Here is a 27,175-nt window from a genome sequence, read left to right on the forward strand (position 1 = left end):
AGCCTTATGACAGGCTTACCTCTAGGTAAAAATTACCAAGCGGGCCTTACTACTGCTTTAAAAGAAGAATAGCACTACTAGAACACATAGGTGCAAATCTAGCCTAAAACTGGTTTGAGTTTTGTGTTACTACTTAAAATTATTATTTTTTGTTTTCATCTTTTCATGGCTCACCCATGAAAGGTTCACCCTGGGCACACAAATGTTTTAGGATGGCTCAATACCAAGACAGCAAGTGTAGGAAAATCACATGTGACAGTAATGTAAAGTACCTGTGATAGGTAGTGTCCGAAGTGGAGCTTGTGTGCTGAGGATTCAGGCGAAAACTTAGTCAGGCAGATCAAGACGGCAACAGATCAGGCAAAGCGGTACACAATCGAAATCCAGAGATTGGTCAGACAGGCAAAGGTCATACATGAGTTGGCGGTGAAGTACAAAATCAGCAGGCTAGTGAGTAGTCAGGGATTCAGGCAGAAGTTCAAATACGGTATACAGAGTCAAAAAGCAGTCAAAACACCCAGGAAGCTAGTGCAAACAAATGGGCAATGAGAGATGGGAAGTGCTGCTATTTATGGGCTGCTTTGATTGTAGATTGTCCACAGCTGGCAGCAGGTGGGGCTAGTGGGTCCAAGGTAATGCATCAAACTAAGAGAACATAGCTATAACTCCAAAGCTCCTCTGTGGCACAACAAGTGAGAATGCAGCTGTGGGACCAGGAACATCCCGGTTCAAATACACCCAGGAACATGACAGGGCCCCCTCCCCAGTGAACCCCTCTGGGGGCCTAGCGGGGTTTAGTGGGAAAGGAGGCATGAAAGTCTCGAATAAGAGCAGGAGCATGCAAATCTTTGGCTGGGACCCAGGAACGGTGTGTGACGGGATATCCCTTCCAATGAACCAGATACCGTAGGCCACGACCCTGTCTTCAAGAATCTTAGAGACTTCAAACTCATTTTGTCCATCAACAAGAACAGGAGGAGGTAGCTGTTGCGTTCTGGAGTAGCAATTGAAAATTGCGTTTTTGAGGAGGGAAACGTGGAATACAGGGTGAATCCTGAGAGAGGAGGGCAATTTCAACCGATAGAAGAATGGCCCGACTCAAGCAATAATTCTGTAAGGACTGATGAATCGAGGGCCCAGTTTGGTAGAAGGTTGTTTCAGTCTAACGTATTTGGTTGGTAGCCAAACTCTGTCCCCCACCACATATAGAGGTATATGGCGTCTTTGATAGTTGGAGAAAAGCGCATACTTGCCTGCTGACTTCCGTAGTAATAAGCAAATCTTTTTCCAATGTAGCAGAATATTTTTCACCTGCAGATCTGCTGCTGGTACACCAGAAGAAGGCTGAAGTAGGGGAAAAGACTGAGGGTGATAGCCTAGGGCTGCGTAGAATGATGTGGTATGAAGAACACTGTGCCAATGGGAATTAATGGCAAACTCAGCCAAAGGCAAATACTCAGACCAGTTGGAGTGTAAGGCATTGACATAATGTCGAAGATAAGTTTCTAGGGTCTGGCTCATGCGTTCGGTTTGACCATCTGTTTGAGGGTGATGTGAGGTAGAGAGGGAGAGCGTTACTCCCAGTTTCTTGCAGAATGCTCTCCAGGAAACAAACTGGGATCCACGGTCTGAGACGACATTGGTAGGTATGCCATGATATCTCACAATATGGGAAAGGAAGAACGCTAGACAGTGCTTCCACTGTAGGTAATCCCGAGAGCGGCACAAAATGAGACATTTTGGAAAAGCGATCCACTATGACCCATATAGCAGTCATGCCCTAGGACTTGGGTAAGTCTGTAGTAAATTCTATAGTCAAATTGGTCCAAGGATGGCGAGGTGCTGCAAGTGCTTGTAACAGTCCAGTAAGCAATGTGCAAGGTACTTTATTAGCAGCACAAGTTGGACAGGCAGCCACATAGTCAGTAACATCCCTTTTCATATGAAGCCACCAGACATGACGTTACAAGGTCTTAAGAGTGATGCTGACACCAGGATGACTGGATAAAACACCATCATGAGCCCAGAGGAGTACAGGTTTTCTGAGGCTAGGGGTTCTGAACAGGCAACCTGGTGGTATCTTCAAGCCTTGGGGAACACGATTCTGGGTTTCTTATAACTGTTGGGAAAGAGCCGTAGAGATCTGTGCAACAAATTTGTGAGGTGGGATTATATACTGCTCGGTAGGTTGATCTTCTTCAGAGGTAGCAAACTGTCTGGAAAGAGCATTGGCTTTCTTGTTTTTATGCCCAGGAACATAAGAAAGAACAAAATTAAAACGGGAGAAAAACAGAGCCCATCGAGCCTGACGTGAGTTCAAACGTCTTGCAGTCTGAAGATATAGCAGGTTTTTATGGTCAGTGAGGATAGAAAAAGGCTTGGGAGCCCCTTCCAGAAGATTGCCATTCAGACAATGCCAATTTGATGGCCAGTAGTTCTCGATTCCCAACGTCATAATTCATCTCCGCTGGAGAAAACTTTCTAGAAAAAAACGCTACTGGATGGATTCTACCGGACTTAGGCTGTCTCTGGGACAACACACACCTGTTCCTATTTCAGAGGCATCAACCTCAACTATATACTGGAGATCGGATTTGGATGCAGAAGAATTGGAGCCTTGCTGAACATGTCTTTTAATTGCTGGAAAGCCGATTCTGCTTCTGATTACCACACCTTGCAATGTGTACCTTTCTTAGTCATAGCAGTAAGGGGGGCCGCAACGGAGGCAAAACCTTTGATGAAGCGTCTGTAGTAATTTGCGAATCCTGGAAAGCTTTGGAGCCCTGTTAAAGTGGTCGGTTTGGGCCATTGTAATGCCCCGTACACACGGTTGGATTTTCCGATGGACAATGTCCGATCGGAGCGTGTTGTCGGAAATTCCGACCGTGTGTGGGCTCCATTGGACATTTTCCATCGGATTTTCCAACACACAAAGTTGGACAGCAGGAGATAAAATTTTCCGACAACAAAATCCGATCGCGTCAATTCCGACCGTGTGTGGCCTGTTCCGACACACAAAGTGCCACGCATGCTCAGAAGAAAATCCGACACGGGACAGCTCGTTCTGGTAAACGTAGCGTTCGGAATGGATACAGCACTTTCGTCACGCTGCAATGTTCAAAATGGTTTAATACAGCGCACTCTCTTCTTCTTTATAATGTGACAAGAATTAAGTCGTTTTGATGCTCATATTCACACACACTTCTCACAAACTTCTTTCGTTATATTTATCGGGATTCCCTCAATATATTTAGATTTCTCACATCTGACAACAAAATTTTTTGTTATTTTTGGACTTTAATGTAGATTCTTTTTTTGTGTTTCTCTTTTTTTTTTTTTTTTTTTTGTGATTTTGATTTGTACTCCCGAAAATGTTTGTGTGTGTTTTTGGTGACAAGTTCCCACAACAATATGTTGTTCTATTTAATCTGTAGGAGATTGTTTGGTGTTGTTGTCCCTTGTTAATTTCACATTGTACTTTAGAAATGTACCTGAATCCTCACCAACAAACTATCCTTTTTGGATGAAAACACACACAGGAGAGTAGAATTTCCCTAAAAAAATTTTATTAAGGGCTCACAACTAAACAAAGAGGGAGGCAACGCTGGAGAAACTGCAGAAGTGGGTGAAGCCTTGGACCCCCAGGGCACACATCAATTATTTAAAAGCAAAATTTGTGGCCTGAGGAGTCCTTATCTAAGGGAGGGCAGTCTGGTCCAGAAGTCCCAGAGATCCGGAAAGCAGCAGATGACATCTGTGTCCCCAGGCTGTGGTCATACGAGAGACTGCAGATTCTGTCAGACCAGACTGAACCCAGGGTCATCACTCTTTGGTCTTCCCTCCACGCTTCCTTCCAGGCTTTGGCTGTGGTGGTCTAGTTGTGGCAGCAGGAGGAGGAGGAGGAGGATTGTCCCTCTCCATGACATCCGTCTTGTGTGTCAGTTCCCCACTCAACCCCTTACGTAGGACTTTATAAATCAGGTCCTCAGAGATCTTGCATTGGCCCTCCTGCATGCCCTGCAATTTTGTGGCAGCCATGCAGGCAAAGGCCTCTTCAGGACTGGGGAAGGCTCTGAGGGACGCCGAAGCCTCCTGGATCAGCCTGTACGCTGAATCCTGCACGGGACTCGGAGTGGCCTTCCTGGCCCTTTTGTATGGAAGGCGGAGGGGAGGAACCTGAGACTCAGTCAGGCTGCGACTGGTCCCAGGCTTCTCCTGGCTACAACTTAGCCCCGCCTCCTCCTGGCTGCCACTAATCCCCGCCTCCTCCTGGCTGCCACATTCCACAACCTCCTCCTGGCTGAGGTCTTCCTGTGTATGAAAAAGGGACATAGTTTTAGTTTTTTATTCATCAATCACACACAATTTTCACCTCCTGACTGCTGCAAATTGAATGTTAACAAATATAACAGACTATCCTTCTGAGCCCAGCAGTTTTCATTCTTTTCCCAATTTTGGGTGCCTACTACTGTGTATTGATATGTAAAGCACTTTCAATCAGCAATTAGTGATCAATAATGACATCTAGTAAACATAATTTCTTTATTGCCCAGAAATCTGTAGAAGAATGCTATACCTGACTCCAGCTGGGCTCCTCCACTTCTTCCTGGCTGGAAGGCCCAGGTTGGACATCGGAAGCCTCAGCTGGGGTGGAAGGAAGAGTGGAAGGAAGAGTGGAGAGGGATTCCCTAACTTCAGTGTGGTCTGACAGAAATCGCAGTCTCTCGTAGTACCACAGCCTGGGGACATAAACGTCATCTGCTGCAGCTCTGGACCTCTGGGAATCTGTGACCTTCTTGCGCTCCCTCAGATATGTGCTCCTCAGGCCACCAATTTTAGCTTTCAAATAAGGGATGGTTGCTGTGGGGACCACCGGCTTCACCAACTCCAGCAGTTTCTCCAGCGCTGCCTGCCTCTTCTGTTTGTGATTATAGTGGGGGTGTCTCACTTGCCACAGACAGGGCAGCTCCCTGTACTTGTCTATGAACAGGGGCAGGAAATTGTGGTCGTTGAACCCATCCATTTTCTCTATAAGACACAACACAAGACAAAGCCTAATGTCAGGCCAAACTCCCCTAATCTTGTTACAATATAGGCTTCCATTTCGAAGCAGTATAGGCCCAAGTTTAGATCCTACCTTCGTTAGCACGATCGGCGTCTCCGATGCTCCTTCCTCCGCTCACAGATCGTACGTAAGACGCGCGCATTACGATTTATACACACTGCGCATGCGTATAACTCCGCCCGCCCCTGACGTTCTTTCTAGTCTATTCCCCGCCCCTTTTCGTTCGGCGCAGTGGGGGAAGAGCACATGGCGGATAGACAGCAGGATCGTGCTAATTGTAGCAACGAGGAGGAGGAGGAGGAGGAAAGGCTGGAGCCTGAAACGTCCCGATCCAGAAGGAGATTAAAGGACTCAAATATGTCCTTTGGGGAGATGTTGGAGATGGTGGACATCCTGAAGAAGGCCGACTATGATGGAAAGTATGGGCCTTACCCCAACCCCAATGTCCGAAAGGCCAAGATCATGGCGGAAGTGGTCAGGAGTCTGCACCGGAAATTCGGGGTACGACTATCAAAAGATCAGCTCAGGAAGCGGTGGTCGGACCTGAAATTACGAGAACATGAGCAGTACAGAAAGATCCGGAGAGTGCTGCAAAAAAGTAAGTAGTTGTGCTGTGTTCCTATTCTTTATGTTTATGACGTTCGTGCTGCTCCATGTGCTTTTAGGAACTGTTGTACAGTTTAAAATGGCAACTTTCATGTTCATGGGCACATTATTCGTTCGGATCACACATTGTTATTTCGGACGATAAAATAACATTGTTTAGGCCATATGCATTTGGCCACCATTTTGACGCCCTATACTTGTCTTCAAAGAATTGGGTTGTGTAGATGGCTTTGTTACTAGAATGAAATGCAAACTAGATTGTGTGTAAGGAGAGGACACTGAGCAGCTGCTTTCACATCTGGACACTGGAGCACTAGTGTGGGACACAAGAACACCATTTTTATTAGGGGGGCCACACAGGTGCCCCAGTGTATACTATAGGGGGGGCTACATCTGTGAAGCTTTTACCAAACAGGTAAAGTATTGCAGCTTGACAAAGGGCACTAAAAAAGCTACATCTTGGAACTCTGCTAAAATAGACAATTGTGCCCCACTTCCAAGCAATGTTTCATCTTTATAGTTCTGACATTAAATATCTGTGTGCTAATTATACCATTTTTGTTTTACATAGGGGAGAAAAGACTCGGAGGACACCCCTCATCCGAGGAGACCAGAGCCCCCCCCCTCTGGAAGAAGGGGAAATCCCCCCAACACAAGATGAGCAGAAGGAAGAAGACGTGGTGGAAGTAGTCACCACAACAGGTGAGTGTCTGCAACCACAGGCTCCGATAAGAGATGGATGGCGGCATTTTTTTGAAACCTAATTTATTTTGGGTTTCCTCTCTTTTTAGGTGATCGTGAGGTTGTGGATCCAGATCCTTTCACATCCGAAAGTGCCCAGATCGTGATCGGGGAGATCATGGGGTGTAATTTACAATTGGAAAACATCAAGCAAAACATCAATGATGTTATTCCAAAATATAAAAACATCATTGATGTTTTGGGGCGAGTTTAAAACCCCTCCAAATCACTTTCTTCTTTTGTGTGCTACAATGTGCTAAATGTTTTTGTGATTTTTCCCAAAGCCAAATTTGGAGGATGCACACAGTGTGCCAACATGTGCTATCTGCCATCACGGGAGATCAATGGACGCGTTTTGGGGGTGCAACACCTTCCTCAATAATAAAGTAGCGGTGAGGAAGGGCTTTCTCCCCCAAAACACGTCCCTTGATCCCCCCTGATGGCAGATAGCACATGTTGACATTGTGAAATTTGTGTGCATCTTCCAAATTTGGCTTTTCCAGGGGTGATTTCCCCCCATCTGAACGCAATATCAAACACAGTTCCTAAATACTCATGTCTGATATTGCCTTCCAGTTCTACCAAATGTGAACTTTGTAAGATCAAGATTTGTGTCTTTCTTGTGGGTTTTACACAGGCCTGTTTTCAATAAAATGCACATTTTGATTTTGGATAATGACACCACAAAAATTGTTATACAACAAACATGTTGGTTTGTCAGAAAAACCTTTGGTAAATGCACATGTGATTGTGCAGGTATTAAAAAGATTGTTCATCAAGAATGTGTGGATTATTGTCTCAACGCTACAACACTTTTGGGGTGATGTAATTGTTGTTTTATGAGAAAATGGGGGTTATTTCCTAAGGGGAAATCCACTTTGCACTACAAGTGCAGTTTCAGTGTAGTTGCAAGTGCACTTGTAGTGAAAAGTGTCTTTGCATTTAGTAAATAACAGCCAACAGTGCTTTGTATAAGGTTACACAATCACGACATTTTCTGCACTCCACACATTTCTGTCAGGGTCAGCTAAAACAAACACAAGCAGTAAATGTCCACAAAGAAGAGCCTGGGGGGAGATGCCTGTCGAGAACTTGAGGTCCTGCAGGCTTCTCCCTGTGGCCAAATACCGCAAGGTAGCGACCAACCTCTGCTCCGGAGTGATGTCTTGCCTCATGCAGGTATCCTGCCTGCTAATATAAGGGGTCAGCAAAGCCAACAAACGGTGAAACACGGGGTCCGTCATCCTGAGAAAGTTCCTGAAATCATCAGGATTATTCTCACGGATATCACGGAGCAAAGGCATATGAGAGAACTGGTCACGCTGAAGCAACCAATTCTTGGTCCATGAACTCCTCCCCACCCTGTTCATGGACTGGACTTGTGTCAAGGTCAGGACCCCAACACCAAGCCCCCGCACAGCACGAACTCTACGGGGAGTACGCATACGAAACATGGCTAGAAAACGGTCGGCTGCTCAGAACGAAGTAACAGAACGCACTGAAGAACAGCAAGGCCTGTGAAGAGCGACCTGAAAAACAGCAACGAGCAGGCAAGATCACACAGAAAACTCCGATACGAACTGACTGCACGCACTGAAGAGCAGATACAAACCCACAAGCACAAACTGAACAGCAGAAAACGATCTGAAAGCCACGAGTCTGAAAAAGCGCGAATCGTCTCTCACCAAACTTTTACTAACACGAGATTAGCAAAAGGAGCCCAAAGGGTGCCGCGCTTGGTTCTGAACTGGCCTTTTCTAGTCTCGTCGTACGTGGTGTACGTCACCGCGTTGTTGGCGATCGGAAATTCCGACAACTTTGTGCGACCGTGTGTAGGCAAAACAAGTTTGAGCCAACATCCGTCGGAAAAAATCCTAGGATTTTGTTGTCGGAATGTCCGAACAAAGTCCGACCGTGTGTACGCCCTATAAGACAGCGGAAAGTTTTTGAGGGTTCATTTGGAAACCAACAGCACTTATAATGTATCCAAGGAAAGGAATACGGCTTTGATGGAAACTGCATTTCTCAATCTTCGCGTAAAGATGATTTTCTCTCAGTCGTTGTAATACCTGCTTTACATGTGAGATGAGTCTTGGAAAAGATTAAAATGTCGTCCAAAGATATAATCACAAAACTGTTTCAGAAAGCGTGAAGAATGTCATTCATGAAAAGTTGGAAGATAGCAGGGGCGTTACACAACCCAAATGGCATAACCAGATATTCAAAATGTCCATTACGATTGTTGAATGCCATGTCTTCCACTCATCCCTGTCTTTAATTCGAATCAGATTATAAGCCCCTCATAGGTCCAGCTTAGAGAAGATAATAGCTCCCTTAAGTACACCAAACAGTTTAAGAATGAGAGGCAAAGGGTAGGAGTCTTTTACAGTGATTTGATTTAACCCTCGATAATCAATGCATGGTGGAAGACCCCCATCTTTTTTTTAACAAAGAAAAAAACTGACCTTACTGGAGAAGAAGAGGGTCGGATAAAACCTCTTTCCAAGTTGTCTTTCACGTATTCCTCCATGGATTTTTCTTCAGGCAAAGACAGGGGATAGGTCCTTCCTTTGGGAAGAGGTGCTCCAGGAATCAAATTGCGCAATCAAAAGAATGATGTGGAGGTAAAACCTCTGCCTTTTGCTTGCAAAATACATCTGCAAACTCATGGTATTCATGAGGCAAGGTAGGTGGGATGGCCACGGAAGCCAACAGACAACCAGAAAGTCTTTTGGGTTGAGACAAACAGTTTAGATGACAGAACGACCCCCAAGAGGTTAGTTCTCCATTTTCTCAAATTTTACAATGCCATCTCCCAAAGGTTGTCTTTTTAGGGTGGTGATGTTCAGAGGTCTAGACTTTGGAACAAATGGAATTTTATTTTCTTTAGCAAAAGTGTAGTCCAAGAATATGCCAGCGGCTCCAGAATCCACAAAAGCCTCACAGGAGACAAGTTTAGAGGGTAAATGGATAATTGCGGGAATGGTAATCTTGGTCTTGGAGGATATACCTGTAAGGTCTAACCCAGCTCCTCCAACACTGGTTAGACCCTGCCTTTTACTGGATGGGAAGGGCAGACAGATAACAAATGTCCTTTAAGTCCACAGTACAGGCATAGGCCCAATGCACGCCTCCTTTGTTTCTCCGACTCAGTTAGGTGGAGAAGGGTTCCACAGGTGCCTGGAATTCAACTGAGATTTCAAGTTCTGGCTGAGGTGGTGCTTGGAAGTTAGGGGCCAAACGGTAAACTGGCCTAGGAAACTTGCGAGTTCTAAGTCTCTGTTGGCACCTTTCATGATGCCGGACATCCAGTCGAACACACAGCTCTATGAATTTCTCAAGGTCTTCTGGGGAATCCTTATAGACTAATTCATCCTTGATGTGATCTGTAAGACCTTTTCGGAAGGTTGCACGTAATGCCCTAGAGTCCCAATTAGTCTCAGCAGCCAGGGTACGGAACTCAGTAGCATATTGTGCCACAGACCTGGTACCTTGTTGTATGTCCAAAAGTGCAGTACTCAGCTGCAGAAGCTCTATCTGGCTTGCCAAATACAGTCTGGAGAGAAGCCAGAAATTTGTCAGCGTCTAGCAGCACAGGATCATTGCTTTCCAGGTAAGGAGAGACCCAGGCCAGGGCCTTCCCCTTTAACAAGGAAATTACAAAAGTCACTTTGCAGCCGAAGTTTTAAAAGTCCCAGGGTTGTTGCGGAAATGCATACGGCAAACATTTAAAAAGCCTCTGCAGTCCTCAGTATCACCACCAAATTTTTCAGGCAGGGGAAGCTTGGGTGGTACAGAAGAGGTGGGTTGGATTGGAGCAGAAGTCTGGACCGTTGCAGAAGGACCAGACAAGCAAGATTTAAACATAGTACAAAGTTCATCAAACTTGGTGTCCAGGGAAGAAAGATGCTGTTCATGAGTTCCAATCAATTGTCCCTGACGTGAAATTGCCTTAACAATCTCAGCAGGGTCCACTGCCATTGTGGCCTGTTTGTAATGTAAGGTACCTGTAATAGGTAGTGTCCGAAGTGGAGCTTGTGTGCTGAGGATTCAGGCAAAAACTTAGTCAGGCAGATCAGGATGGCAACAGATCAGGCAAAGCAGTACACGATCAAAATCCAGAGATTGGTCAGGCAAGCAAAGGTCATACACGAGCTGGCGGTGAAGTACAAAATCAGCAGGCTAGAGAGTAGTCAGGGATTCAGGCAGAAGTTCAAATACGGTATACAGAGTCAAAAAGCAGTCAAAACACCCAGGAAGCTAGTCCAAACAAACTGCACTGAGAGATAGAAAGTGCTGCTATTTATGGGCTGCTTTGATTGTAGATTGTCCACAGCTGGCAGCAGGTGGGGCTAGTGAGTCCAAGGTAATGCATCAAACTTAGAGAACATAGCTACTACTTCAGAGCTTCTCTGTGGCACAACAAGTAAGACTACAGCTGTGGGACCAGGAACATCCCGGTTCCAATACACCCAGGTACATGACAAGTAAAAACCTGAAAGACGTTGTAAGCCTTCCCTGTTCTGTACAAATGTAAAAATTATGCTTTGGCTGGAGTCAGGTTTTAAAAAGTTCATTCCAACCAAAATAGATTGTTGAGTATTTTTGCTGAGTTCCTGGGTGTGTCCACCTGCTGAGTTTGTACCGAAAATGATAATAACTTTATTTTCCTGTCCTAATGTGTATAAATTAGGAAATGATTTTTTTCTTGTTACATCCTGCCTGGTAGTGAGAGCTGAGCTGCCTTGGGTTGCAATCTTATCAATTAAATAATTCCAGTCCAAGTTACTTCTATATTTTCTGGCTCTGGCCATTGGCTAACACAGTCCATCACCCTGCATCACTCTGCTAAGTTTTCACACATATGTCACAGTAAGCCAAACTGCAACTGCAAACCTGAAATTTATTTGCAGGTTTTATATTTGTTTGGTTCTAATTATGGAATTTTATTTACAGGTCCCTTTTTCTAACTGTACGGCAACATGCAAGCCTGGGTTTTTCAAGAAGCATTCATTTATCAGCTGCTGCTATGAATGTATTGCATGTGCAGAAAACACCTACTCCCCCATGCCTGGTAGGTATAATGGGATCTCACTGGCACACTGAACTTATACGTTTGCCATCTTGTGGGCAGATATTTAAAGAAATGTATTATGTTCAGTCAAAAAAACAAGGTTTTAAACATGCATTTCTATTCCTTTTGACATTTTGCGATCATAGGTCAGGTAAGCCTTAAAGCACAGGCCCAGTTTTGCAGCATCGGCTATAACCACTGGATATAAATGTACAGTGAGGGAAAAAAGTATTTGATCCCCTTCTGATTTTGTACATTTGCCCACTGACAAAGAAATGATCAGTCTATAATTTTAATGGTCGGTTTATTTTAACAATGAGAGAAGCAGAAAATCCACAAAATGTAAAAAAATATATAATTTTTGTTTTCTAAATGTTTTAATACTGTAATTGTATCTGACAATTATAGTTTTAAGTAAGAGACACGTTTTCCACCTTCAGGCTATAGTGGCATCTGCAGGTTGAAGAGTTATTTTATGAGTGAAGCTTTGAGCCTGCATGCAACTATTATTATTATTATTATTATTATTATTATACAAGATTTATATAGCTCCAACTGAGTAACTGAGTATTGTGAGTACCTGTGTGTTGTGAGTACCTATGTGTTTTGAGTACCTATGTATTGTGAGTACCTGTGTATTGTGAGTAGGGATGAGCCCGATGTCGGGTGTTTGCCCGTTCGCCATACAGCGAACAAAATAAGGCATTCGCAGCAAATTTGAAAGCCGCGGAATTTCGTTAAAGTCTATGGGACACTAACATGAAGAACCAAAAGTGCTAATTTAGGATAAGGCTTTTATGCAAGTTATTGCCTAAAAACATGTTTGGTAACCCGGGTGCTGTCCCAGGGGACATGTATCAATGCAAAAAAAAGTTTTAAAAACTGACGTTTTTTTCAGGAGCAGTGATTTTAATAATGCTTAAAGTAAAACAGTAAAAATGAAATATTCCTTGGGGGGTTCCCTTAGTCTGCCTGTAAAGTAGCGCATCTTTCCCGTGTTTAGAACAGTACCACAGGAAAATTACATTTCTAAAGGAAAAAAGTCATTTAAAACTGCTCGCGGCTGTAATATATTGTCAGGCAATATACATAAAAATCATTAAAAAAAACAGCATGGGTTCCCCCCAGTCCATTACCAGGCCCTTTGGGTCTGATATGAATATTAAGGGGAACCCTGCAGCAAAAAAAAATTGCGTGGGGGTCCCCCCAAAATCCATACCAGGCCCCACAGGTCTGGAATAGATATTAAGGGGAACCCTGCACCAATTTTTTTTTTTTAATGGCATGGGGGTCCCCATGATTTTAAGGGGAACCCCATGCCAAAATTTTAAAAAAATGGCGTGGGGGTCCCCCATAAATACATACCCTTATCCGAGCATGCAACCTGGCAGGCCACATGCCTTCAACATGGGGAGGGTGATCTGGGGTCCCCCAAAGCACCTTGTCCCCATGTTGATGGGGACAAGGGCCTCATCCCCACAACCCTTGACTGGTAATTGTGGGGGTCTGCGGGAAGGGGGCTTATCAGAATCTGGAAGCCCCTTTAACAAGGGGACCCCCAGATCCCGCCCCCCATGTGAATTGGTATCGGGTACATTGTACCTCTACACATTCACCAAAAAAAGTGTAAAAAAATGTAAAAATTACAATAGACAATTTGGGACAAGTCCTTTATTAAAAAAAAAAAGTCCATTCATCTTCAATCTCAGCGTCCGACGGGACGAGAGAAAAAAAATCACAGCCTCCATGGGAGGCTCCCGCTGACTGCAGGATTTCTGCATTGACAGCTGTAATATAGCTGAGGGCAGGGCCACCCGATGATTTAAATGGGTGACCCCGCCCCCCTTCTGACATCATGTGGTGTTACGTAATGTCAGAGGGGGGCGAGGTTACCCATTTACATCACTAGGTGGCCCCGCCCTCAACTATATAACAGCTGTCAATGCAGAAAGCCTGCAGTCAGCGGGATCCTCCCATGGAGGCGGAGGGGTTTTTTTTCTTGGTCCGTCGGACACTGTGATCGAAGATGAATGGACATCACGGGACTTTTTTTTTTTAATAAAGGACTTGAAAAAGACTTGGAAAAGAAGGCATATGGCTGGTACAAAAACACTAAATTTCAAAAGAAGCAAATTTTCCTGAACTACGGTCATTGCTACATGACATTAATTGGGACTAATGCTTTAAAAGCATATTAAATAAAAGTATCAAGCAGTGCATTCCAATGGGCAATACATATAGAAGAGCAAAAATTAAACCTGGGTGGTTAAACTGTAATGTGAGTAGCCTCATCAAGGAGAAAAGTATGGGCTTTAAAAAATATAAAAGGGAATGGGTCAACACCAGCATTCCATCACTACAAGGAATGCAACAAAAAATGTAAAATCACAATCAATGTGGCTAAAAAAGATTACGAGAGACACAAAGTAGAAGAAAGTAAAAATAACTCAAAAATTTTTTTTAGATATATTAACCACTTACCCACCACCGGCCGTCATATGACGTCCTTGACTTGGCAGGGGTATATCTGAATGATGCCTGCAGCTAAAGGCATCATTTAGATATTGGCTTTTTCAGCGGGCGATTCCCTACACCATAAGAATGATCATAGTGGCTATTCTGCCACTTGATCATTCTTACGGGCGGTGAGAGGGGACTCCCCCCTCCCGCCGCCCTCCAGTGCTTCTACCGACTCACTGCTTCCATTGGTGAGTTGGAGACAGGATCCGCCGGCCCTGAATGGTGACCATAGAGATTTCCGGTGGACCAGGTGGATGCCGGGGTCTCTATGATCGTTCGGAGGCCGGGCGCGATGTTATGACATCACGCCTGGCCTCTGCATACAAATTTTTTTATTTTAGGCTTCCCAGCCTAGAGATGAGATGTGGGGTCTTATCATCTTATTAAAGTGCCCCTGTCCCCGTGTGCTCGCACGCAGAAGTGAACGCATACGTAAGTCCCGCCCACATATGAAACCGGCATTTAAACCACACATGTGAGGTATCGCCACAAACGTTAGAGCAAGAACAATAATTCTAGCCCTATACCTCCTCTGTAACTCAAAACATGTACCCAGTAAAAAAATGTAAAGCATCGCCTTTGGGGATTTTTAAGTCCTGAAGTTTGGCGCCATTCCACGAGGGTGTGCAATTTTGAAGCGTGACATGTTGGGTATCTATTTACTCAGCGTAACTTCATCTTCCACATTATGCAAAAAAATTGGGCTAACTTTACTGTTCTGTTTTTTTTTTTAAGCACAAATCTGTTTTTTTTTTTCCAAAAGAAACGCGTTTGAAAAATTGCTGCGCAAATACTGTGCAAGATAAAAAGATGCAACGACCGCCATTGTATTGATTTTGATGATATTGATGATTTTTTACATGTAGGAGAGAAATGTCAGAATTGGCCTGGTTGGCAAGTGGTAAACAGTAAAAAGACAAAAACGGAGCACATTGCACACTTAAAAGATGAGGATGGGAGGATGGTTACAGATAACACAAAGAAGGCAACTGTACTAAATGCCTTCTTCTCCACAGTTTTTATGCAAGAAAAAGAAGGGTTTACTGACAGCGACTGTAGTGTTAGTGGCACAACACAAGACGTGGCTAACAGAGGCCGGAGTCAAAGATAGACTTAGTAAGCTCAACACAAATAAATCATTGGGACCAGATAGCTTACACCCACGAGTCTGCCAGAATCTGCTAACATTCTGCTAACCACCCAGAATCTGCTAACATTCTATGAGGAAGTGAGCAACTATCTAGATATGGGGAGGGCTGTGGATGTGGTGTATCTGGACTTTGAAAAAACATTTGATACAGTTCCCCATAAACACTTAATTTGCAAGCTAAGGTCTGCAGGCTTAGACCATAGGGTTTGTGCTTGGGTAAAAAACTGGTTACAGGGGCGGGTCCAAAGGGTAGTGATAAATAACATGTACTCAGACTGGTCTGGAGTAGTGAGTGGGGTACCCCAAGGTTCTGTCTTGGGACCAATTCTGTTTAACATATTCATAAACGATATAGAGGATGGGATAAATAGTTCAGTCTCATTCTTTGCGAATGACACAAAGTTAAGCAGAGTAATAAACTCTCATCGGGACATGGAAATTTTGGAGAATGACCTGAATAAAATAAAGGAGTGGGCAGACAAATGAGGTTTAATGTGGAGAAATGTAAAGTAATGCACTTGGGGGTCAAAAAACATAAATGTAAAATATTGACTAGGTGGATACAGCTGGGGGAGTCAAGGATGGAGAAGGATCTAGGGGTGCTAATAGATGACAGGTTGCGCAAGAGCATGCAGTGCCAAGCTGCATCTGCCAAAGCTGGCAGAATATTAGCATGCATAAAAAAGGGGATAAACTCCAGGGACAAAACCATAATTCTGCCACTTTATAAAACTCTGGTTAGGCCTCATCTGGAGTTTTGAGTCCAGTTCTGATCACCAGTCCTCTAAAGAGATGTGCTAGAGCTGGAGAGAGTCTAAAGAAGGGCAACAAAACTAATAAGGGGACTGGAGGACCTCAATTACGAGGAACGGCTGCAAATACTACATTTAATCTCGCTGGAGAAAAGACGCTTGAGAGGAGGTTTGATAGCGATCTACAAATATCTCAATGGGGATCCCAGCATTGGAAATAAACTAGGGATTGTAAAAGGACACGGGGCCACACAATGAGACTGGAGAAGAAGCGGCTTAACCTTGAAGCGGAGTTCCAGCCACATATATGTTTTGTTTTTTTTAAATCTATGTCTTTCTATCATATAAATGTTTAATTAACATTGTTTAGTCTTGAAAAAAAGCGCCACTTTTATTACTATTTTATTCTAAAAGTTACCTTATAAATTTCCTGCTAGGGCATTCCCATCTTAGTTGTGGGCAGGTGAAGCTCACAAGTATATACTTCCGGGATATGGTGCTGCTGTATTACCAGCATGCACCACCCGTTCTCACGCATGTGCAGTAAGTGGCGCAGGAAACTTCTCATGTTGCCATCTCAACAGGCGGCTTTGTCGGAAGTGCCACCCCTTTGTGATGGCAACCAAGAAGATCCGCCTTAAATCGCATCATTTCCTGTCGGGAAATAACGCAATTTTTTTTCACAGTACTGCCCACTGACTTCTGGGAAATGATGACTCACATTTCCCAGGAGCACAGGCAAGGGAGGACGTGATGCCGAGCGCCGTGGACCCGGAAGTGGAAGATTAGGAGCCACCACATAGCAACAGGGCATTTCTGGTGAGTTAAAAAAAATGTTTTACTCCAAATCTTTTTTAATACACATAAAGGACTGTGAAAATGTAAAAATTATTTTCTCTGTGGAACTCCACTTTAAACTGCGTAGGGGGTCCTTCATTGTTAGGGCAATAAGGATATGGAACTCTCTCCCACAATTGGTGGTGGCTGCGGGGAGTATGGATATCTTTAACCACTTGCCGACCGCCGCACGACTATATACGTCGGCAGAATGGCACGGGCAGGCAAAAGGACTTACAGGTACGTCCTTGCCTGCCCGCGGGTGGGGGGTCCGATCGGACCCCCCCCCGGTGCCTGCGGCGGTCGGCAAATCTCCCCTGGCGATCGGTGGTGAGGGGGAGGCCATCCATTCGTGGCCCCCCCCTCGCGATCGCTCCCAGCCAATGGGATCATTTCCCTGCCTCTGTATTGTACACAGAGGCAGAGGAAATGATGTCATCTCTCCTCGGCTCGGTATTTTCCGTTCCGGGCCGAGGAGAGAAGACTGTAATGTGAGTGCACCAACACACTACACACACAGTAGAACATGCCAGGCACACAAAACACCCCGATCCCCCCCCCCAATCGCCTCCCGATCCCTCCCCAATCACCCCCCCCCCGTCACAAACTGACACCAAGCAGGTTTTTTTTTTTTTTTCTGATTACTGTATTGGTGTCAGTTTGTGACAGTTACAGTGTTAGGGCAGTGAGTGTTAGGCCCCCTTTAGGTCTAGGATACCCCCCTAACCCCCCCTAATAAAGTTTTAACCCCTTGATCACCCCCCGTCACCAGTGTCGCTAAGCGATAATTTTTCTGATCGCTGTATTAGTGTCGCTGGTGACGCTAGTTAGGGACGTAAATATTTAGGTTCGCCGTCAGAGTTTTATAGCGACAGGGACCCCCATATACTATCTAATAAATGTTTTAACTCCTTGATTGCCCCCTAGTTAACCCTTTCACCACTGATCACCGTATAACCGTTACGGGTGACGCTGGTTAGTTCGTTTATTTTTTATAGTGTCAGGGCACCCGCCGTTTATTACCGAATAAAGGTTTAGCCCCCTGATCGCCCGGCGGTGATATGCGTCGCCCCAGGCAGCGTCAGATTAGCGCCAGTACCGCTAACACCCACGCACGCAGCATACGCCTCCCTTAGTGGTATAGTATCTGATAGGATCAATATCTGATCCGATCAGATCTATACTGGCGTCCCCAGCAGTTTAGGGTTCCCAAAAACGCAGTGTTAGTGGGATCAGCCCAGACACCTGCTAGCACCTGCGTTTTGCCCCTCCGCCCGGCCCAGCCCAGCCCACCCAAGTGCAGTATCGATCGATCACTGTCACTTACAAAACACTAAACACATAACTGCAGCGTTCGCAGAGTCAGGCCTGATCCCTGCGATCGTTAACAGTTTTTTTGGTAGCGTTTTGGTGAACTGGCAAACGCCAGCGGCCTAGTACACCCCGGTCGTAATCAAACCAGCACTGCAGTAACACTTGGTGACGTGGCGAGTCCCATAAGTGCAGTTCAAGCTGGTGAGGTGGCAAGCACAAATAGTGTCCCGCTGCCACCAAAAAGACAAACACAGGCCCGTCGTGCCCATAATGCCCTTCCTGCTGCATTCGCCAATCCTAATTGGGAACCCACCACTTCTGCAGCGCCCGTACTTCCCCCATTCACATCCCCAACCAAATGCAGTCGGCTGCATGAGAGGCATTTTTATGTCCTCCCGAGTACCCCTACCCAACGAACCCCCCCAAAAAAGATGTTGTGTCTGCAGCAAACGCGGATATGGGCGTGACACCCGCTATTATTGTCCCTCCTGTCAATCCTGGTCTTTGCATTGGTGAATGTTTTGAACGCTACCATTCACTAGTTGAGTATTAGCGTAGGGTACAGCATTGCACAGACTAGGACACACTTTCACAGGGTCTCCCAAGATGCCATCGCATTTTGAGAGACCCGAACCTGGAACCGGTTACAGTTATAAAAGTTACAGTTACAAAAAAAGTGTAAAAAAAAAAAAAAAAACACAAACAAAAATATAAAATAAAAAATAATAGTTGTCGTTTTATTGTTCTCTCTCTATTCTCTCTATTGTTCTGCTCTTTTTTACTGTATTCTATTCTGCAATGTTTTATTGTTATTATGTTTTATCATGTTTGCTTTTCAGGTATGCAATTTTTTATACTTTACCGTTTACTGTGCTTTATTGTTAACCATTTTTTTGTCTTCAGGTACACCATTCACGACTTTGAGTGGTTATACCAAAATGATGCTTGCAGGTTTAGGTATCATCTTGGTATCATTCTTTTCAGCCAGCGGTCGGCTTTCATGTAAAAGCAATCCTAGCAGCTAATTAGCCTCTAGACTGCTTTTACAAGCAGTGGGAGAGAATGCCCCCCCCCACCGTCTTCCGTGTTTTTCTCTGGCTCTCCTGTCTCAACAGGGAACCTGAGAATGCAGCCGGTGATTCAGCCAGCTGACCATAGAGCTGATCAGAGACCAGAGTGGCTCCAAACATCTCTATGGCCTAAGAAACCGGAAGCTACAAGCATTTTATGACTTAGATTTCGCCGGATGTAAACAGCGCCATTGGGAAATTGGGGAAGCATTTTATCACACCGATCTTGGTGTGGTCAGATGCTTTGAGGGCAGAGGGGAAATCTAGGGTCTAATAGACCCCAATTTTTTCAAAAAAAGAGTACCTGTCACTACCTATTGCTATCATAGGGAATATTTACATTCCCTGAGATAACAATAAAAATGATTAAAAAAAAAAATGAAAGGAACAGTTTTAAAATAAGATAAAAAAGCAAAAAAATAATAAAAAAAGAAAAAAAAAAAAAAAAAAAAAGCACCCCTGTCCCCCCTGCTCTCGCGCTAAGGCGAACGCAAGTGTCGGTCTGGCGTCAAATGTAAACAGCAATTGCACCATGCATGTGAGGTATCACCACGACGGTCAGATCGAGGGCAGTAATTTTAGCAGTAGACCTCCTCTGTAAATCTAAAGTGGTAACCTGTAAAGGCTTTTAAAGGCTTTTAAAAATGTATTTATTTTGTTGCCACTGCACGTTTGTGCGCAATTGTAAAGCATGTCATGTTTGGTATCCATGTACTCGGCCTAAGATCATCTTTTTTATTTCATCAAACATTTGGGCAATATAGTGTGTTTTAGTGCATTAAAATGTAAAAAAGTGTGTTTTTTCCCCAAAAAATGCGTTTGAAAAATCGCTGCTCAAATACTGTGTGAAAAAAAAAAATTAAACACCCACCATTTTAATCTGTAGGGCATTTGCTTTAAAAAAATATATAATGTGTGGGGGTTCAAAGTAATTTTCTTGCAAAAAAAAATAATTTTTTCATGTAATCAAAAAGTGTCAGAAAGGGCTTTGTCTTCAAGTGGTTAGAAGAGTGGGTGATGTGTGACATAAGCTTCTAAATGTTGTGCATAAAATGCCAGGACAGTTCAACCCCCCCCCCAAATGACCCCATTTTGGAAAGTAGACACCCCAAGCTATTTGCTGAGAGGCATGTCGAGTCCATGGAATATTTTATATTGTGACACAAGTTGCGGGAAAGAGACAAATTTTTTTTTTTTTTTTTTGCACAAAGTTGTCACTAAATGATATATTGCTCAAACATGCCATGGGAATATGTGAAATTACACCCCAAAATACATTCTGTTGCTTCTCCTGAGTACGGGGATACCACATGTGTGAGACTTTTTGGGAGCCTAGCCGCGTATGGGACCCCGAAAACCAAGCACCGCCTTCAGGCTTTCTAAGGGCGTAAATTTTTGATTTCACTCTTCACTGACTATCACAGTCTCGGAGGCCATGGAATGCCCAGGTGGCACAAAACCCCCCCAAATGACCCCATTTTGAAAAGTAGACACCCAAAGCTATTTGCTGAGCGGTATAGTGAGTATTTTGCAGACCTCACTTTTTGTCACAAAGTTTTGAAAATTAAAAAAAGAAAAAAAAAAATTTTTTTTTTTGTCTTTCTTCATTTTCAAAAACAAATGAGAGCTGCAAAATACTCATCATGCAAATAGCTTGGGGTGTCTACTTTCCAAAATGGTGTCATTTGGGGGGGGTTGTGCCACCTGGGCATTCCATGACCTCCAAAACTGTGATAGGCAGTGAAGAGTGAAATCAAAAATGTACACCCTTAGAAATCCTGAAGGCGGTGATTGGTTTTCGGGGTCCCGTACGCGGCTAGGCTCCTAAAAAGTCTCACACATGTGGTATCCCCATACTCAAGAGAAGCAGCAGAATGTATTTTGGGGTGCAATTCCACATATGCCCATGACCTGTGTGAGCAATATATCATTTAGTGACAACTTTGTGCAAAAAAAAAATAAATAAATAAATAAATTGTCACTTTCCCGCAACTTGTGTTAAAATATAAAATATTCCATGGACTCAACATGCCTCTCAGCAAATAGCTTGGGGTGTCTACTTTCCAAAATGGGGTCATTTGGGGGGGGTTTGTGCCATCTGGGCATTTTATGGCCTTCAAAACTGTGATAGGTAGTGAGGAGTAAAATCAAAAATGTACGCCCTTAGAAATCCTGAAGGCAGTGATTGGTTTTCGGGGCCCCGTATGCGGCTAGGCTCCCAAAAAGTCCCACACATGTGGTATCCCCATACTCAGGAGAAGCAGCTAAATGTATTTTGGGGTGCAATTCCACATATGCCCATGGCCTGTGTGAGCAATATATCATTTAGTGACAACTTTTTGTAATTTTTTTTTTTTTGTCATTATTCAATCACTTGGGACAAAAAAAATGAATATTCAATGGGCTCAACATGCCTCTCAGCAATTTCCTTGGGGTGTCTACTTTCCAAAATGGGGTCATTTGTGGGGGTTTTGTACTGCCCTGCCATTTTAGCACCTCAAGAAACGACATAGGCAGTCATAAATTAAAGGCTGTGTAAATTCCAGAAAATGTACCCTAGTTTGTAGGCGCTATAACTTTTGGCAAACCAATAAATATACACTTATTGACATTTTTTTTACCAAAGACATGTGGCCAAATACATTTTGGCCTAAATGTATGACTAAAATTGAGTTTATTGGATTTTTTTTAGAACAAAAAGTAGAAAATATCATTTTTTTTCAAAATTTTCGGTCTTTTTCCGTGTATAGCGCAAAAAATAAAAACGGCAGAGGTGATCAAATACCACCAAAAGAAAGCTCTATTTGTGGGAAGAAAAGGACGCAAATTTCGTTTGGTTACAGCATTGCATGACCGCGCAATTAGCAGTTAAAGCGACGCAGTGCCAAATTGTAAAAAGTGCTCTGGTCAGGAAGGGGGTAAATCCTTCCGGGGCTGAAGTGGTTAAAAGACTTTTAGATGTACATCTTAAAGGACACAACATACAGGGATATGGGAACACATTATAGACACTGATACACATGCACCCACACAGGTTGAACTGGATGGACTAGTGTCTTTTTTCAGCCTTACCTACTATTTTACTATGCAGCAGCTTGCACAGCACTTTACAAAATGGAAGGAGATAAAACCGTTGCAATGCAATTCAATACAAGAAGAATCAGAGGGCCCATATTGTTGTAACTTACATCATTATGTCATAGTTAAGGTTAATCAGGAATATGAATAGCTGTATATGATTACTTACTGCAGTGTTCCTCTTTAACCACTTAAAGACCGGAAAGATTTGCCCCCTTAATGACTAGGCCATTTTTTGCAATACTGCACTGTGTCGATTTACCTGACGATTGCGCCCAAATAAAATTGATGTCTTTTTTTTCCCACAAACAGAGCTTTCTTTTGGTGATATTTGACCACTTCTGCGGTTTTTATTTTTTGCACTATAAACAAACAAAGAGCAACAATTTTGAAGAAAAAACTTTTTTTTTTACTTTTTGCTATAATTCATATCCAAAAAAATATATAAAAAAACAAACAAATGTATTCATCAGTTTAGGCCAAAATATATTCGTCTATATTTTTTGGTAAAAAAAATAAATTAAATCGCAATAGGCGTATATTGGTTGGTTTGTGCAAAAGTCATCGCGTCTACAAACTATGGGAAGGATTTAGGGACTTTTATTTGTTTGATTGTTTTTACTAGTAATGGCGGTGGTCTGCAATTTTTAGCGGGACTGCAACATTGCGGTAGACAAATCTGACCCCAAATTACACTTTTTGGGGACCAGTGAGATTATTACCTTGATCAGTACATTTTTATATGACACTGGCAGGGAAGGGGTTAACACTAGGGGGCGATCAAGGGGTTCCCTAGGTGTGTTCTAACACTACGGGGGGGATGGGCTCACTGAGACATGACAGAGATCACTGTCCCCTGTCAGAAGGGGGCATCGCCTTGTTTACAAAGGCAGATTCCCGTTCTGCCTCTGTACTAGGCAACATCAAGTCCACCAACCCGCAGGCACGCCTACGCAGTGTGCAGCGGGTGCGAGTGCGTGCCGCCGCCAGCACAACCCCGCCCACAACTGCACCTGCACGAGCCGCCATACAGCTATAGAGATTTGCGCAGGAGAGCCGACCTGCCGCCGTATAATGATGGCGGCTGGTCAGTAAGTGGTTAAATTGTGTTAGCTGACCTTGCTTATGTGCTTGATTTTCCAAATTTTTTATTATATTAAATATAGAGGTTTGTATTTGATTCACTTGATTCACTTCACTGGTCCAAACCATTTGGTGGAGAGGGGATTATGGAGTGGGGTTGTTTTTCAGGGGGTGGGCTTGACCCCTTAGTTCCAGTAAAGGGAAATCTTAAGACATCGGTACACCAAGACATTTTGGACAATTTCATGCTCCCAACTTTGTGGGAACAGTTTGGCGATGGCCCCTTCCTGTTCCAACATGACTGTGCACCACTGCACAAAGCAAGGTCCATAAAGACATGGATGATCCAGTTTGGGATGGAGGAACTTGACTGGCCTGCACAGAGTCCAGACCTCAGCCTGATAGAACATCTTTGGGATGAATTAAAGTGGAGACTGCAAGCCAGGCCTTCTTGTCCACATCAGTGCCTGACCTCACAAATGTGCTTCCGGAAGAATGGTCAAACATTCCCATAGACGCACTCCTAAACCTTGTGGACAGCCTTCCCGAGGAGTTGAAGCTGTTATAGCTGCAAAGGGTGGGCAAACACAATACCGAACCCTATGGACTAAGACTGGACTGAGATGCCATTAAAGTTAATGTGCGTTTGAAGGCAGGCATCTCAATACTTTTGGTAATATTGTGTATATATATATATATATATATATATATATACACACATACATACATACATACATACACAGAAAGAAACAAACCTCTCTGTACACTGCAAGAATTTAAAAGGTTGCAGATTACCACTTTTTGTTTCTGTGAAGAAATAGCTCTATATTTCACCAGACTGGTTCATTATTAATCAGCTGATGCACTTTCTGGGTTCTAATGAGGAAAGCTGCAGTGTCGGCATCCCTGCAGATGTGATTAACCTTTGGGGAGTATCTCATCAAAATTTACATTTCTATTGCAGAGATGCCTAAAATATGACTTAGGCATCTTAGTGCAGACTTCTGGGAATATCAGTTTTCCAATCACACAAACAGGAAATGACAGACTTGAGGTCCGCCGGCACCTGCCGATCATGAGATCATGAGATACAGTCATTCTGACAGGAGGAAAGGGATGGAATTTGTGTCCCTGCAAATTTAATCTATTCCCCTAGTAAAAGCAAAAACCACAGTGCACTAAAACACTGGCTAGGAACACAGTTAACCCTTTGATCGCCCCTGATGTTTAACCCCTTCCCAGCCAGTGTCATTAGTACAGTGACAGTGCCTATTTTTAGCGCTGATCACTGTATTAGTGTCACTGGTCCCCAAAAAATGTCTAAAGTGTCAGTTAGTGCCAGAATGTGTACCACAATATTGCAGTCTGGCTATAAATCGCTGATCATCACCATTAATAGTAAAAAATAAATAAATCAATTATAAATAAATAAAAATAGCCCATGGTTTGTAGACGCTATAACTTTTGCGTAAACCAATCAATATACTCTAATTGGGATTTTTTTTTTACAAGAAATATGTAGCAGAATGCATATTGGCCTATTTTTTTTTTAATTGGATATGTTTTTAGCAGAAAGTAAATAATATTGTTTTTTTTTTTCAAATTTGTCGCTCTTTTTTTGTTTAAATACCACAAAAAGAAAGCTCTATTTGTGGGGAAAAAAGGACATCAATTATATTTGGATACAGTGTTGCATTACCGTGCAATTGTCAGTTAAAGTAATGCAGTACCGTATCGCATAAAATGGCCTGGTCATAAAGGGGATGCATCTTCAGGAGGTCAAGTGATTAAGTTAGCCCCCCATGTGTTTCTGTTTTAAAGTTTTCCATTGACCATACCTTGGTAAACCTAAGGGCTGGTGAACAATAGTTGTAATGTTTGCTATTTACAATCGTCCGGCTATTGTACATTCCAACACACCAGCACCACCCATCTCAGCTCCAGCAGGAAGGGGAGGCACAGTATGGTCATCTTTGCTTTAGGTTCCAATTGATGCACTGAATGTTCATTTGCAAAATGCATGCAAATAATAACAAAAATATATTTTTTATAACCAATTTTTCCAGACATGGTTGAATGCTTTGTGTGTCCCTCCCATCAGTGGTCATCAAATGGAAGCTCATGGTGTGAAAATAAGAAGGTTCAATATCTGGAGTGGAAGGACCCATTTGCTGTAACTTTGCTTACTTTTGCTTCATTTGGAATTGCAGTCCTACTATTGATAGGAATCCTCTTTGTGAAAAATGCTAACAATTCCTCTGTTAAGGCAGCAGGCGGTCATTACGCCTACCTTCTGATAGTGTCCTTAATATTTAGCTCAGCAAGCATTTGGCTTTTCATTGGAGAGCCAAATGCTGTAGTCTGCCAGATTAGACAGCCCCTGTATGGAATTAGCTTCACCTTTGCTGTCAGCTGCATTCTAATTAAATCTATCATGATCCTCATAGCTTTTGAGTCAGCCAAAAAGGGCAAGCTAATAGGTAACTTTACTCGCCAGCGCTCAATCATTGTCATGGCTGTATTAACCGGTAGTCAGGTTGTTATTTGTTTAGTGTGGCTCATTTTGAATAGCCCCTCTCCTATGACTGATAACAGCATACCTCAGCTCATCATCAAGTATTGTGATGAAGGATCTTACGTGGCCTTTGGTATCATGTTAGGGTACATTGGGATGCTTGCCTTAACTTGCTTCCTTCTTGCTTATAAGGGAAGGAAACTACCGGAGAAATACAACGAGGCCCGAAGTATCACCTTCAGCATGCTTGTCTATATGTTTGTGTGGATTCTTTTTATTCCCGTCTATAAGAACTCAAAGGGCATGTACCTCTCTGCGGTACAAATAGTCGCCATTCTTTCTTCTATCTCTGGCATCATAGGATGCCACCTTTTACCGGTGTGTTACATTGTAATATTCAAACAAACTGACAATGTCAGTGAGAACAGCAGCACAATTGGATTCTTTGAGGCTAATGCCAGAAAAATTCCCATGTGCATTAATAATGTATCTGAACCAAATCCACCAGCTAATGAAATCCAATAAAACTACATGAGTACAATTGTAAGTTTTTTTTTGTTTTTTTTTTTTAGTAGCCTTTAGTGGTGACCATAATTTAATACTGGATTCAGTGCATCATTGAGTTTAATAATTGTATATACAGTATTTTTCTACAGAAACCTATTTAGGCTAAGATCATTCATAATTGTGTTTATTTTATTCATGATTTAATTTGAATTGTATAAGTGCCTTTGCTTTCCAAAAAAAAGGAAAAAAATAAAAGTTCTGCAAATATTGATTGTCAATTTTTTGACTATTTATTTTGTTGGAGATAGAGAGATAGAGAGATGGAGAGATAGATAGATAGATAGATAGATAGATAGATAGATAGATAGATAGATAGATAGATAGATAGATAGATAGATAGATAGATAGATAGTTTGGGGCTTGTGTCAGCACTTCTTCAGGAAAATAAATATAACTAGTAATAAGTAAAAAAGAACGTGTATAAATACAGACAAGAACCAGAAAATAATGAAATCGCTATGATAGGTATACATATAGGTGGTAACCAGTATAATCAATAAAAAGGCAACGCAAAACAGTTGTAACCTAATTTCTAATTGATACATATTAACAAAAGTAAAGCAAAAATATCTTAGTTTATTTTAGCTAATAAATAGTAAATACTCTCCATCTAAACAGTTCAGTTTTTCTGGATTGCTGCTCTGGAAAACCACACTCTTATATTTTGGGATGATGAAACCTTCCTAGACTCTCTCATCATTGTAGCCTAGTAACATTTACATGTGTGCTGCATGTCCGAAAAATATTTCTGGCCTTTTACTCTCACATAATAAACTTTGTTTTATTTTATCTATTTTCCATTT

At 43.0% G+C, this 27,175-nt stretch overlaps 1 protein-coding gene across 2 annotated transcripts in view; it reads left to right on the forward strand.

Annotated features, from left to right (window-relative positions):
• LOC141139258 (G-protein coupled receptor family C group 6 member A-like) overlaps window positions 1–26,602 on the forward strand; it is a 79,890-nt gene extending 53,288 nt beyond the window's left edge. The window contains exons 4-5 of one of the 2 annotated variants that reach the window (XM_073625217.1): window positions 11,369–11,486; window positions 25,357–26,602. In XM_073625217.1, coding sequence (XP_073481318.1) covers window positions 11,369–11,486; window positions 25,357–26,330 — 1,092 coding nt within the window. In that variant the 3' untranslated portion in view covers window positions 26,331–26,602. The remainder of the gene's footprint in view (window positions 1–11,368; window positions 11,487–25,356) is intronic. The other variant, XM_073625216.1, reaches the window with a different exon arrangement.
• The last annotated feature ends 573 nt before the right edge of the window (window positions 26,603–27,175 follow it).

The sequence above is a fragment of the Aquarana catesbeiana genome, linkage group LG04 (genome assembly GCF_042186555.1).
Source record: "Aquarana catesbeiana isolate 2022-GZ linkage group LG04, ASM4218655v1, whole genome shotgun sequence".
NCBI classification, from domain to species: Eukaryota; Metazoa; Chordata; class Amphibia; order Anura; family Ranidae; genus Aquarana; species Aquarana catesbeiana.